At 34.1% G+C, this 14632-nt stretch overlaps 1 protein-coding gene across 10 annotated transcripts in view; it reads right to left on the bottom strand.

The window, feature by feature from the left end:
* BIRC6 (baculoviral IAP repeat containing 6) overlaps positions 1–14632 on the bottom strand; it is a 227322-nt gene that overhangs the window by 120371 nt on the left and 92319 nt on the right. For 7 of the 10 annotated variants that reach the window (XR_004287984.1, XM_032353008.1, XM_032353015.1 and 4 more), the window contains 10 exons: positions 9068–9255; positions 7965–8288; positions 7625–7724; positions 5464–5678; positions 5079–5287; positions 4300–4646; positions 3463–3682; positions 2829–2962; positions 1976–2113; positions 298–425 (listed from right to left, as the gene is read on the bottom strand). Coding sequence is in view for 9 of the 10 variants with exons in the window: in XM_032353008.1 (XP_032208899.1) it covers positions 298–425; positions 1976–2113; positions 2829–2962; positions 3463–3682; positions 4300–4646; positions 5079–5287; positions 5464–5678; positions 7625–7724; positions 7965–8288; positions 9068–9255 (2003 nt within the window). In the remaining variant the exon portion in view is untranslated. The remainder of the gene's footprint in view (positions 1–297; positions 426–1975; positions 2114–2828; positions 2963–3462; positions 3683–4299; positions 4647–5078; positions 5288–5463; positions 5679–7624; positions 7725–7964; positions 8289–9067; positions 9256–14632) is intronic. The other 3 variants (XM_032353014.1, XM_032353016.1, XM_032353010.1) reach the window with 3 other exon arrangements.

The following is a 14632-nucleotide window of genomic DNA, read 5'->3' on the forward strand; positions in this document are numbered from 1 at the left end:
AAAGAACAAAGACACCTTGTGACTAGACAAAAAAAAAAAAAATGACGGCCTCTTATTTAGAACAGTATTAACAGAGAGGGGAAGAGGTAGACACTTTAAAGGACCTCACCAAAAATCTGTAAACTACAAACTGTTGCCATCTTACAAATAAAGAAGCTCAGTCTCGAATCTGTTAAACAACTTCCCTAAGTACCTCCTTAAACAGCATACCTAACACCTGATAACCACAAGTCTGTCTTATGCAACTTAAAGCAATGTTCTCAAACATTAAAATTAAAAAAGCATACTGAAAATTACCTGTTTATGATGAACTAGCTGCTTTCTGATTTTTCTGGAATATAATCTATCAAGGCTACTGCTGCCTTTAGAAGACCTATTTATGCTCTGAGTGTGCAGATTATTGTTAATAAAACTCCACTGGTTACCTGAAAGAGCAAGAAAAAGTTGTATTAGTAATTCCATTAAATGTGACTTTAAAGTACTTTCTATACCCAGAAAACACAAATTTATAAATGTGTCAATCATGACGAAGTGGTTTTAAAGAAAATTAACCATTATTAGGAAATGGCTAGTAAGATTTGACCCTAGAAAGCTACTCTAGACCCTAAATGACTCTAAGATCAGAGTTTCCTGTCTCCAATATTTCCTTTAAGACAACAGCTATTTTCCTCCACAGTTGTTTAAGATTAATTTTTAACAACACACCTCTGATGTAACGCAATTCAAAAACTACTACTCACTACTATGAGTAGTATGGCTCACTACTGCCTATTTCAAACCCAAGTTTTTGTGTAAGGACCCAAAAAGAGGATATTCAATAATTTGACTTAATGAATGCAAAAATAAGTTTAAAAAATCATGCTATGTAGCTCTACTTTTTCTCATTTTTAAAAAAAGGTGTCCAGACTATTACTTCAAGTATTATTCTTCTGCTTAACATCACACTTGACCCATCTCCAATTACTTGTTCATGCCTGCTTAACCTAAGGACATCTTCTCCTATTCTCTACTATCCATTTGTTAAGTCAGTTCAAATTTTTCAAAACCTATAAAAAATGTCTTCCACCAATGCACTTCCACAGTATCTGAATGATATAAATAAAAACTAAGATCTCTGATACTGTAATATTCCAACTTCATGTGATAGTTATATGTAGCTGTGTAGATACCTCTATATCCTATGAGTGAACTGGCTCACAGACTCTAAATATTTAAGACATATTCCCTCTACATGCAAAAAATTCCCCACCCTTTTCCCAAACGTAATGTGCACCAAAATCAATTGATTCATCGATCTATAACACACCTTGAGGGACCTTTTTTTAATACTAGAAACCTGACAATGTGTAAAATTCAATTTTATGGCACTTAAATGACTGTATTTAGATATAAGATTTAGCTATTTCAAAACCTTTATGAAAACTGTTGTTAGCCTGGAAGTAGGGGAAGAAAATAATCTGTCTTGCAGTTGGATATCATATAATTTGAAAATTTTCCTATGCTTCAAACTTTTATGAAGACTGAAACTCAAAAAAACAAACAAAAAAAGAACACCAATCTGGGAACTCCTGTACCTAAGCATAAAAGCTCTTTATACTTAATTAGAACTCTACTTCTTCATATTGATAAATAGAATGACACACTATACTCAAAGAACATAAAGAACTCTTCACATATTTCTACTCATAAATTCACTTACATGTATACCATTAGAAAGTGTTTAAATGAGCATGAGGAAAATAACCTAATGAAAGACATGCTTGCATCCAGACACTAAAAGTCATGTTCAAATAAGGGGCTGGTCCATAAAGTCCTTCAAAAATAAATTTTATCCTTAAAACAGATTCCCAGTAAATTTAATTCATATTTTACATAAATTACATACAGCTGGAAACTCCAGGCCAATAGCCAGTTCTGGAACAACTGCGTAGTCACTCAAAATCCCCACCAATAGATTATTATAAACTTCTGATACCTGTCAGAAACCTCTCCCTGTCTTTACCATTCAGAGGCTTTTTTGCAGCTGCTGCTTCATCTTCAACAGTGGCCACATAATCCAGCAATCTGGACACCAGCATCACGACCCAACTGATCATGGGAATATCTAGCACTCCTATACGCAGGTGACAGTGGAAAAAATAACCAGGTGACTCTGAGAGTTCTAATGAAGTCTGAGAAGATAATTATGAGATCAACATCTTATAAATTAAAAATATACCATATCATTACTAACATTAATATTTACTTATAATAAGCCTCAGAACTGGAACCTGTGGCCACACGCTTAATCTAATGGAAGACAAATGTTTTATGTTATGAAAACAGATTCTTGATTATAGGTTGAATCCAAGAGACAATAATTTATAAACTAGGAAACAGGTATAAGGTCCAATTTTCAGACTTCCAGGTAACTAAATTAAAAAATTCTCTCAACTTCCTAATCATATATAAACTAAGTTCTAAAGTTTTTGTTCCAATAACAATTTTGTTGCTCGGATGAAATTCATTATGAATGACCAGAAAAGCAACCGTACCTAAAACTGAGACTTAATGAAGAGTCCGATTTTAGTTATGACAATACAGAAAAAAAACATGTTTCAATAGTTTCTAGATTCAAAATTCAAATAATGAAAAATAGATTTATAAAGCAATAACCATATGGCAATCAATCATATGAAAGTCTACATTCTAAATTCTACAGCATGAAAGTATTAGCAACGTGTACAGCGATGAATATTAAAAAAAGTACTTCACAACCAGACATTTTATAAAAGCAGTATTTATAGGAATCTTATGTTTTTGCTAAAGACAACCACTTTAAATAATACCTTCTGTTCTCCTATGCATGGGTAACTGTGGCTGAAGAGGTGACAACAAATTATCCAGCAGATTAAGTAAGCTTTCTAATACTCCACTATTACTAAGTGATCTCTGACCAATGCATGAAAGTAACATGAAGACCCTAAAAAAAGAGATACAAATAAAATACCAGTATGAATCCATTTGCTCATTTAAAAAATAATTCACACTGAAATTTAACTGACAAATGATACGATACGCTGTTCTTAGCATGAGTTATACCTGGAGCTACAATGTTAAAATTAACTCTTTCCAAACTCTTGGTTATATCTCATAACATATATCCATAGGAAATCCAGCAGAGAATTTTATCATAGTTTCAAAGAATACATGTAACACATAAAGTAACATAATCTATAAGGAAATACTTGTAAATACAGATCTATAAACTCCACAGATACAGTCAGGAAACTAAAGAATGTAGTCTACTGTATCACCGTGTAATCTTCTTCAATATGTGTGTTGCTGGGCATTCCCAAACCCTGGTAAGATGTGCTTCATTTAACCACTCAGGATCAATCTACATGCATAGAATTTCAAAATCTGAACCCTAACTGTGAAAAGTAGAAATTACTAATAAAAACTCCATATTTTCTGACCTACCTATCTTGTGGAAAGATGAGAAGCTGCTCTGAATTGTACAATTCCTGAAGAACATTAGAAAGAAACTGACCCCACCATCTTTCACCACCACAGAGTTGAACAAGTAGAAGACCAGTATGCAACCGTATCTTTGGGGTTCCACTGATGCACAAGTGTTTAAAAAGCTCTTCACAGGCCTGGGCATGAAACGTGCTCTGCAAAACTGCAGGAACAGAGTGTCCTATTACAGAACAGAAAACAGTAAAATTTCCTATTTAAGCGTATGCTGTAATACCAGTCATCAGCATACCTAAATACGCTTTTTTCTTAGCAGCAATCAGTAACCAACTGTAATTCTATTTATTTTGCTATTCATTTATTTATTCTTTGTATGTAGAATTTTAATTGTTAAATGCTGCAAGAGGACAAAAGCTAGCATTTGAATCAACTATATTTCTTATGTGTGGGGTTGGGTGATTCAGATAGTTGAGTGTGTATATCTGTGTGTGCATGTGTAATGACCAAAAATAGCTCTTGATTAGAAAATGACAGTATATTGTTAGAAATTTGTTAAGTTTTCACCATAACCATATTTAATATTTTGCCAGACGAAATGATGTACCACATCCACAGTGAAGATTCGAGTTGAAAATCCATTTAAAACCAAAAAAAGGAGAAATATGGGAGAAAAAAGGAGTTAACCATTTCATAAACATTTCATTTCATAAACACATTTCATAAGTGCTCACACAGAAAGAATATCAAAATGAACAATACTAGCAAATACTAACACAACAAAAAAAGAAAATCATATCAAACATATTTCCAGCATTTAAAGAACTGAAGCCAAATACAAACCATTGGAAGAGTGAAGAAGACTGAGCAAAGTGTCCAGTAAGTATCTGATGATGGTCCGCAACTGCTCTGTGGAAGAAGTCTGAATTAAATCTTTTGGATCTGACGTTTCACTTAGTATCTTCCGACTTGCACCAAGAGCTACTTTGAGCCTCTGCACTGCATTATGAGCCAAATTCAGTTGAAGCTGTAGCTGAATACAGTCTTGATAGGCAGAAAAAACTCTACTGTCTTCTTCAACTGCCTTGTCTGGTTTTCGCAAAAAGTATTGTGCATTGTTAGCACTGTTAAGAGGAGGAAGATCGATACTTTGCAAAAGAGTTTCCAGTCGATGACAAGCTAAGTTATACCTGTGAATAAAAAATGTACAAAACAATTCCTGCAATGTTCCATTTTACATATATGTACCAATGCACACTAAAAATTAAATCTCTAGAACATCTTAACAACCATTAAAAAGAACTAATCCTTTGTTAAGTACTAAATGAAGTCAATTATCTAATCATAATATTGTAATTTATCAATTATTATAACATTCTAGCTTCCTACTTCCTTTTTTCTTTTTTAAAGTTTATTTCTTTTTTAGTAATCTCTACACCCACTGTGGAACTCAAACACACAGCTCGAAGATCAAGAGTCACTCCTCTCACTGAGTCAGTTGGGTCCTCCAACCTTTTGTTCTTCTCTATACATCTATGCAAAAATATTTCTTGAAAAATATATGAGACATACAAAGTAAAGGGTTTCAGTAAGATTAAAATATACTGCAATTTTCTAATAACCTGCATTGTATATCCTCCTGTAGAGCAACCATCATTGCTAAATGCTGGTCAATTTCTGGTTGGTTTGCAGATTCACCCTCTCCCCTTAAAGGATCATGCATTAACTTCAGTTCGCTTTCCCAAGGCAAGATATACGTGTGACCATAGTAAAATCCTAGGGGGATTTTGGCTCTGGCATTTGTACTCCCATAACGTCCAATGACAGTGATCTGAAATTAAGAGAAAAATGAAACATGAATATACATACATATCCATTTGCAAAAATAAAATTCAGAGCAATGTATTTAAGAAGATAGTTATACTTTTTAATTATATGTCTGAGTATCTCTCATAACTTGTTGGAAAGATGGAAAGCATATCAATTCACTGTCTTGCAGATCTTTACCTTCATAAATCTACACACAGGAGGTGGTATCAAATCATGCAGAATTAGTGAATGTGTGCTTATATCAGTTGCCACTACCAGTCGCCTCCCATCCACCTCTTCTCCTAATGTCCAAATGTCAATTGACAAGGAGGCCAAATCTCCACAAGTGGGAATCAAGACATCTGTCAACAGTATTGGTCTGCCAAAATCCAAGGTCACAAATCTCCTTGCTCCTATCAGAGAGAGATCGCAAGAGTTGACAAAAACTATCATTGTTGCAATTAACCAAAAGATACATTCACAAAAACAGTTGGGAACATGCATCTTAAAAAATGAAATCAACTTATTAAACAACAGACAGATGGGAAGGAAAGTAAATAAGCAGTCCTCAAAAATTCTCTGAAACCTCAATCCATGCTAGTTCAGGCTTAAAGAAAAAAGTATACAAGAGTAAGTTGTTATTGCAACAGCAATCAACTGTACATACAAGCTTAATTTAAAATTTTAGAGTTGAAAAACGTTATTACCAAAAACAGTATATGGATTAATTCTAAAAAGTATCTATGTAATCTTTTTCAGTCATCTGGTCACTTCCTAAAACTTGTCCTAAAAGATGCATTAATGATATCAAATTGTACTGCTTGATTTTACTGTTCTCAAGCCTTACTCATTTTCTTACAGAGTTAGATCTCACACTGCAATTATGATGTAAAGTAAAAGTACAAGGCAGAAATCACACAAAGTCACTACTACCACTAAAAAAAAATCCCTCAGGAAGGTCCTCCAATAAAGAGAGACACAGCTTATCCCAAATAGTGTTTCTGCCCAGGTACCGACACATCACAGTCTCTTCAGCTACTTAGTACCAAGTGCAGTTGATGGCTTACTCTCAACGGCCACAGTAAAGAGGCAGGAAGCCCTTCTGTGTAAGCACCCAAATCATATCCAGTGTGGTTGAGATGCTCACACTAACGAAAGGCAAAAATTATCTGAGAGGAACAGAAAAAGAGCAGACTTGCATCTCTCACCTCATACACACTTCAGAATAAGCCTGATTAGTATAACAGTAGACAGAATCATTAACAACAGAATTCTTTTTCTTCTTCACCAGGTTGGGGTGAGGAGCACTTAAGAAACTTAAGAGCTGCATTTTACAGTGAAGGGCCCTAGCGAAACTGCTAGAACCCATGCTATTTTCAATGGAGCTGGTTTCGCAGAAAAAGGTAGTTACCAATACTTTCCTAAACAGAAAAACCATTAAAGAACAAAGAACGTAATTCTATAATCTACAGTCAATTCCACTGCTAAACAGCAAACTGCAGTGTAAACAACCGCTCACATTCCCTAACACTGCACACCAACTAGTCACATTCTAAATGTTACAGACGCTAATGGTAACACCAGTGAAGGATTAGTTCAACAGAAAACACCATCAAGAATTTTTGTTTTAAAAAACTCTCTCTTCCAAAGAAACAGCCTGATGCAATAAAGCAACTCTGGTTCGACTATTCATACGATGAAAGGTGACACAGTATGCATTATATTCATATTATTCTCTGCTATAAAACGCAGACAGAGTCTGTTGAATTCTGCTGCAGTCCACGCCCAGAATTAACAGTTTGGTAGGATTATAAGGTTAAAATTGCCCATAGTTTACTAGGTAAACATGCTCTAATTGAAAGCACCTATCACAGTCACAGGTAACTAGCATAGACGTATGGCCACAAAATTATGTAAAATTTGAATTACCGAGACCAGGAAGTGTTATTAATGTTACTCAGTTATTAAAATCAGCAGTAATTCTATCTGCTATTTTCTGGAAACAGTTTCAACATCAGAGTGCTGGTGTTAGGAATACTGAAGCGTGATTTCCAGTGTCATGAAAACTGAGCAGCTACAACGGAAGTCGACCCTTCTGTCCATCCCAGTTCAACAGGCAAGATTCACATACAGCTCAGATACAGGGTCTGGGTAAAACTTAGCCACCCTACCCAGCAGCTCCCCTATGCTCAACATAGTGAGCACACAGCTAAGCCTTATGTGGTGCTTATTCTTGGTAAAATGTGCTTACCTAGGAACAGATGGGACTTACTCGCCAAAGAAAATCAAACTACAGAGTAAGACTCAAGAGGGCTGACAGACTAGGCAAGAAAAATATTTTAAGAAAGGCAAATATTACCTGAATGCATTCGCTCTATAATAATGGACTGGTGGGGTGGAGGCTGAAGAAAATGTGAAGCATGAGAAATTGCAAGAGCTAGGCCAGAACCAAGTGGATTCTAGAAAAGAAAAAAGTGTAACTCTATATTGATATTATTCTTGCTCTATACAAACTAATAACTGTAATACCATGTTAACAAGTCCCATTTCCTGATGTATATTCTATAATACTTTATAAAACAATCTAAGTTGATGTATCAAGTTGGTATAAGAAAAAAGTCTGCCTTCTCAGGTTAGCATATACATTAAAATATTTTTAAATGTCTAAGCGAACACCTATTAAAAATATAATAATTTACCATTCTGGACTTGTTGGAATTTTTGTTATGTGCAGCAAGACTGACTGTTGGGGGATCAATAACTGAGCCTGGGAAAAGCTGGGCAAGTTCGGCATTAATCACAACGGAAACTGCTTCATTGGGTGGGGTGAGTGGTGGAGTCATAAAAAGTGGTGTTGTTTTTGGAGTGGGTGGAATAACATCAGATGGGTGGATGAAGAAGCCGGGGGCCGCCGCTGGGTTGGAAGGCACAGAGTTGTGAACAGGACCTACTGCTGAGGCCGCCGACGCCGCGGCAGCTGCTGCAGCCGTCGTCTGATGTAACTTGGCTTCCAGCTTTGCTTTCTGCAAAAGAAGTAAAAGCACAAGATATAGACTAGTCTTGCCTGCACAAACTGTGGGGAGCAGTACACAGGAAAAGAGCATACAAAGATAAACATGGTCTGATTAACTAGATCTCAGTTAAATAAAAATGAAATTAAACTAAAAAATGGACTCAACATGAACTGAGTATTTCTTCACTGTTATCGACTTCATTAAACATCTGATACACAATTTCCTGTGCTTGGGGGGAACAAGGACTTCCACAAAGCAAAGGTGGAAAGGAAGAACAACAAATAAATGTAAATAAGGAAACAAAATTCTCCTCAAAGCAAAATATTAACAAGAGGAGGTAGATTCTCACAGTGCCTAACCTAATATAATGTCACCTACAATCATACAGATCACAATTAGACCACAACGAAATCTCCAAAGCATCTGCCATTATTACTAAATTTTAATCCACGTGAATTCAATTCATCTCTAAAAGGTTTCAGGATCTCCAATCCATAAAAATCCTAACTGGTAACTGTAATGTTTGACCAAGAGTGTTGAGACTAAATGGATTTTACTTAAGAGACTGCCCCCCAAAATATTAAGTATAGTCCTGCAGCTGTTTATCAAATAATTTTTTTTTAAATTTAGATATATCACAAAGACGTTACCTCCATTTTTGTAGAAAATGATTAGCTCAGATCGGTCAACCTACTTTTCTTTACGAAAATAATGCTCATTTTTTACAGTACTTTTTCAGCTTTTGAAGTTTAGAGACAGCATGAACAAAGAGCCAAAGAGTCTCCAACCTGTTGCTGAAGCTTCAAAAGCTGCTGCTGTTTCTCTTGCAGCACCTGCAGCTGTTGCTCGGCTGATGCCATTGCATGAGAGAGAGACTGCAAAGCTACCTGGGCTGCTGAACTCAGGGCTGTCGAAGCTTCCCCAACTGTCCCCGATGACAGTCCACCTACTGCAGGAGTAACCCCGAAGGAACTCACTGGCATAAGACAAGGGGGGGAGAAAAGGGATGAGGAAAGGGTTCACATAGAAACATATTCCAAGTACACTATTTTGACATTAAAACTCCAGTTTCATTTTAAAAGATAAGAATCTATAGAGTATCAATAGGGAAATCTTAATGGTAAAAGCATATTGATTGATCCTAACAGTATTCGAGGTTAGGGAATCCGGGGAACTACTTATAAATCAAAGAAAATTATTGAGCTTAAAAATATTTTCAGCATATAAAAAATTTCATTTAATGGGGAACTACTTATAAACCAAAGAAAAACTGTGGAGCTTAAAAATATTTTCGACATATAAAAAATTTCATTTATTATGGCCAAAAACACAAAACAAGAGTAATCAATTTGAGCATAACAAACTGAAATTTGCTTTACTAAGTTATCCTATAGCAATACCCCTTACTCCATCCCCCAAAAAGGTCCAAAAAAACCTTCTCATCTCCATTTTTTTAATGATGTCCTGTTATAAGGACATCATTAAAAAAATCTGATGATACCTTATTTCCTCATTTTAAAGCATAGCCTAGAGACAGTCTGGCCCCCCAAGAATAGGTAAAGCAATGTTTCCTACCAAATGTTCCCCTGAACTCTAATATGGAGAGAAATAAGCCTGATTTGACTTACATCAAATAATTCTTGTACATACTGCTTAGCCATGAACACTATCACCCTTAAAGAATACAAAATTCCTGTAAGTTGAATAATTTCTTTGACTTTCCTTTTCAATGTTACTCAAATACACATTATAAAAATCATTATAAAAATCATTCTTGCTTTCCCCATTAAATATTTACCAATATTTGTGGAAAACATTTTAGAAAAACCTAAGATAAAAGCTTAATTTCACAACTTAATGAAACAGGTCACCATAAAATAAGAAGTAAAAGCCAAGTTTAATAACAGCATTAACATTTATATTCTAATAGGCTAGAAAGTTTACTGAAAAGTTATATTGAGGAGGGATAACTGCTACAGTAGTAGCAAATGTTTAGTGTGCATTACCATGTGACCCTGTTTTAATTAATTACATATTCAATAGATGAGCAACTCTAAGAAGCAGATACTAGAACTCTGTTTCTTAGTTACTTTTAGAGCTCACAGTGGTAGAACTAGAGGTGGAACTAAGGACAATGTGGAACCAAAGCCAATGGGAAGGCAGGCACAGTGCTAGGCATGGAACTTACATCAACTCATCTCATCTTTGTAAGGGCACACAGTTAGTTACTAATGTTATCCCATTTTACAGGTAATGGATCTAAAGCTGAGGGAAATAATTTGCTCATAAATACCTGAAAAAGTGGGCGGGAAACAACACCCAGGTATCTGACAGTCTATTTTAACATCTAACAATGCTGTCCTGCGCCACGATTCAAAAAAATATTTAAAAAATTAAGCTGCAATCAACAAGACAGCAATAAATGAAACTGTGCATAGCCTTACAATTAAGTGTCCTCAACTTACACACACACACTTATTATACAACACCCATACTATGACTCATTCAACTTTCAAGAATTCAACTACACAAGCATAGTCAAAAAAAGAGCAATCATAATTCACTTAAGCTATGTGCCCCAAAATGAAATGCATCCACTTCATCAAATGGTCCACCAAAGAAACAGCTATTAATTCCAACACTAGAGGGCTAATTATCAGACTTACTGAAGCACTGATATTGTACTTGTACTTGTACTTTTTGGGTCATTAAAGTACTTTTCAATATTAACCATGTGGAGTTTGGGCCTTCACTCGCTTTAAAATCCAATGCTTGAATAATACTTATGGGAAAATGAATTAAGTCACCAAAAACACATAAGAGACATAAACAATCTGAAAGAAATAAGTCGCCCTAATACCACAAAATTTTAAAATCTTTTGCCAAGTCTGAGTTTTCAATATCTTTTTCTATTTTTATCCTAGGAGCATCAAAAACCAGATATAAAAATAATGGAGATGAGAACAAAATAAAAATGACTTATGACCATCATTCCTATTCAGTATCATGTAGGAAGTCCTAAAAAGCACAAAAGAGCAAGAAAAAGAACTAAATGATATGATTAGGAAAACAGTAAAGTAAAACTCTTAACAGATGCCATGACTGTGTCTATAAAAAGTCCTTAAGAATCTACAAGCTATTAGAATGAGTAAACTAATACAGCAGTATCACCACATGAGATTAATATACACAAATCAACTGTATTTCTATACACCAGCAACCAAAAAAAAAAAGAAAATGAAATTAAGAAAAGTATCACTGATAGTAGCATTAAAAAAATCTAATAGGGATTAATCTAAAAAGATGTTCAACACTGAAAACTAAAAAACATCTCCCAGGGTAACTGAAAACCTAAGTATACTAAATATACCATGTTAATGAAGTAAAAGGTTGAATATTAAGATGCCAATTTTCCTGAACTGATTTATATTCAAATTCTTAAGAAAAAAATGCTTTTTGGTGTATACATTGTCAAGTTGATTCTAAAATTTAAACGGAAATACAGAGATCTAATGTATAGCATCCTGATGGTAACTATAATGCTGTATTATATACCCAAAAGTTGGTAAGAGTAGTCTTAAATATTCTCACCACAGGAAAAGAACTCATAATTACATGACAGAACAGAGGTATTAGTTAATGCTATGATGGTAATCATTTTATAATATATAAATGTACCAAACCAATACACTGTATACCTTAAACTTGCTCAGTTTTATATGTGAATTATATCTCAATAAAGCTGGGGGTAAAGTGGACATAAAAAAGACACAGAAGCTTTAAGAAAAACTGTAAGAATAAAAAAGGTGGGTTTCACTTATAGGTATATACTCAGGAACTGAAAACACGAAAATGAACACAAATTTACTGCATGGCAGTATTTTGCTTAACAGACAAAAAGAAGTAACAACCAAATAAATGCCTGTTAACTTCTCAGCAGATAAACAAAAGAAGGCATATAGAAGTTGTTTTCAAAGTGGTATGTCCAGACAGTGGAATACTATCCAGTCATAGGAAGGAATGATGTACCAGTATGTGCTAAATGGATGAAACATGGAAACACTGTAATATTTTTAATCTGGTCTGATACTTTGTCTTTCAGTTGGAGTATTTATTCACATTTAATGTAATTACTGATATAATTACTTGATCTTCCTTCTGTTCAGTGTTATGACTGTTAAATTCAATTGTATCAGTGCATGCAGTTATTTGGTTCTTTTCCATTGCTATTTAAGATTCTGTTGTCTGAATAAAGCAAAATTTGTGTGTCTACTGTTGATTAGCATACTATTGATTGATATTTGGGTTGTTCCATTGTGATGCTTTTCGTGCTACTGGATATACTATTTTCTTGGAGATGAATATAGAAGTTGACGTGCTGTTCCATAGGTTTTCCATATATTCAACTTTAGGAAGTAACATTAAACAAATGTACTTTTTAATTTTCCAAATGTTTGAGGATTTTCTAGTTATCTTGCGATTGATTTTTATTTAAATTGCTGTAGGGTCAGAAATTACTCTGTCAGTCTTGTATACTATGTTAGGAATCACAGAGGATCAGTTTTTATTTTTAAGTATTGCAGGAATACATGACAATAATTGTTTACTCCGCACTTGGTGAAGTGTACTCTATCTGTTTGGGCATATTTGCTAATTGTGTTCCTCAGACTCTGTCTTTATTAACTCCTTGATTTCTAAATGAATTAACAATCATAACGCTGAACAGAAGGCAGATCAAAAAACACATAAAAGCAGTTTTATATTATAAAGGCTATATTCAACCAGAGATCAGACATGCATAATTAAGGGTTTATACAATGAAACAAACAAAAACCAAGCAATGACTACTCTAAAAGTGAGGACAATGTTTATCTTTTAGAGAGCAAAAGAAAAATAAGTGGAAGGGGACATGAAGATAGCTTTTAGAGTGTTGGATATATTATTTCTTGATTTGGTGGTCACATGGACAGTTTGTTTTGTCATAAATTGCCAGTTATATAATTGTTATCTGCATTTTTTCATAAAAGCATCGTATTTCACAATTAACATGTTTCAAAAAAAGTAAGAAATTGAGAGACTACAGTACCTTTTAGCACCCTATGACCACTAGTCAAGACTTTGCCCTAACATTTGATAAAAGTCATTCTCCTGGTGGTGGTTTCAGTGCAGGCAAAATACAGATAGGATTGCAGGTATAGGAACAATATCTTTGGAAAAGAAAGAAGGTGGTTCCATTGCTTGCTTTATAAGAGAGGAAAGGGAGTGTGAAGGAATTATTTCTCTTTTACAAAACTCTTACATTTGTTATAAAATTTCATACCTTCTAAATGTATTACTTACTCAAACACATGAATTTTAGACCCTTACTTTCAAAAGAGTTCCAAGAAATAGTGTGATTTATAACAAAAAATTTCTCTGAAAGTTCAATTTCTTGTCATGCATTTTTCTATTCTAGTGTACATGTATTTCTCTACAAAATGACTATAACAGTCCAAGAGAGCAAACACAAAATTTCATCCTTTTGGCATCCTTATTTAACAGAAAGATTAGATTTTATTTGAAAACTCTCATGTAAATTACACAAGCCAAAGATTTCACTTAGTGGTTACTTCCATAATTAGAAGATATAAGGTGATTCTGAATAAGAAGGCACTTGAAAAACTGATAATTTCCTTTTAAAACCCTGCTTAGGATTAAATTTTTTGTAGCTTCTCAAGCTAAATGTTTATACTTTCTGTTAAACTGTTGAAGATAACAAAAAGAAATCCACAAAACACAAAACGACCAATGGCAGAATTCATTCCAGACACTATTCAAACTCTGTGACTGTAAAATTAAGATAAAACCATATCTAATGTTTTTAACTATAACAATTTCCATTATTTATGCCAAGACAGAATTATAAATACTGATCCTATGACATGAAGGAAAAAAAAAAATCACAGAAAAGAAGGTATATTAAAAAAAAACAAGAGTTCCCAATGATTCATTTAAAACACCAATACTATGACATATTCAGCACACTGAAATATTACTTCATATATCTAAAGGTGCTTTAAAATATCCGGAAAAATAATATTACCTCTACATTCTTCTTAACCTTCTCAAAGATATTATATATTGTGAGCTTTAAATGCAAGAAGTAACATTATGATGCCAAAACTCATACACATAAGACTGGCCAATAGTTGAAGAGAGTTGAGGCTACGTAAAAGAAATGCAGTCTGTTGTACCTTTCCCTTTCCTTTTGTTATTTTAGATATTTTCCAAATTAAGGGGCTTCTAAAAATGCACACACATAAAAATACAGTGTTTTAGAAGGTAGGAAAAAAAACTATGAACGGACATAGAAA

Source organism: Mustela erminea, chromosome 7, assembly GCF_009829155.1.
Source record: "Mustela erminea isolate mMusErm1 chromosome 7, mMusErm1.Pri, whole genome shotgun sequence".
In the NCBI taxonomy this organism is placed as follows: Eukaryota; Metazoa; Chordata; class Mammalia; order Carnivora; family Mustelidae; genus Mustela; species Mustela erminea.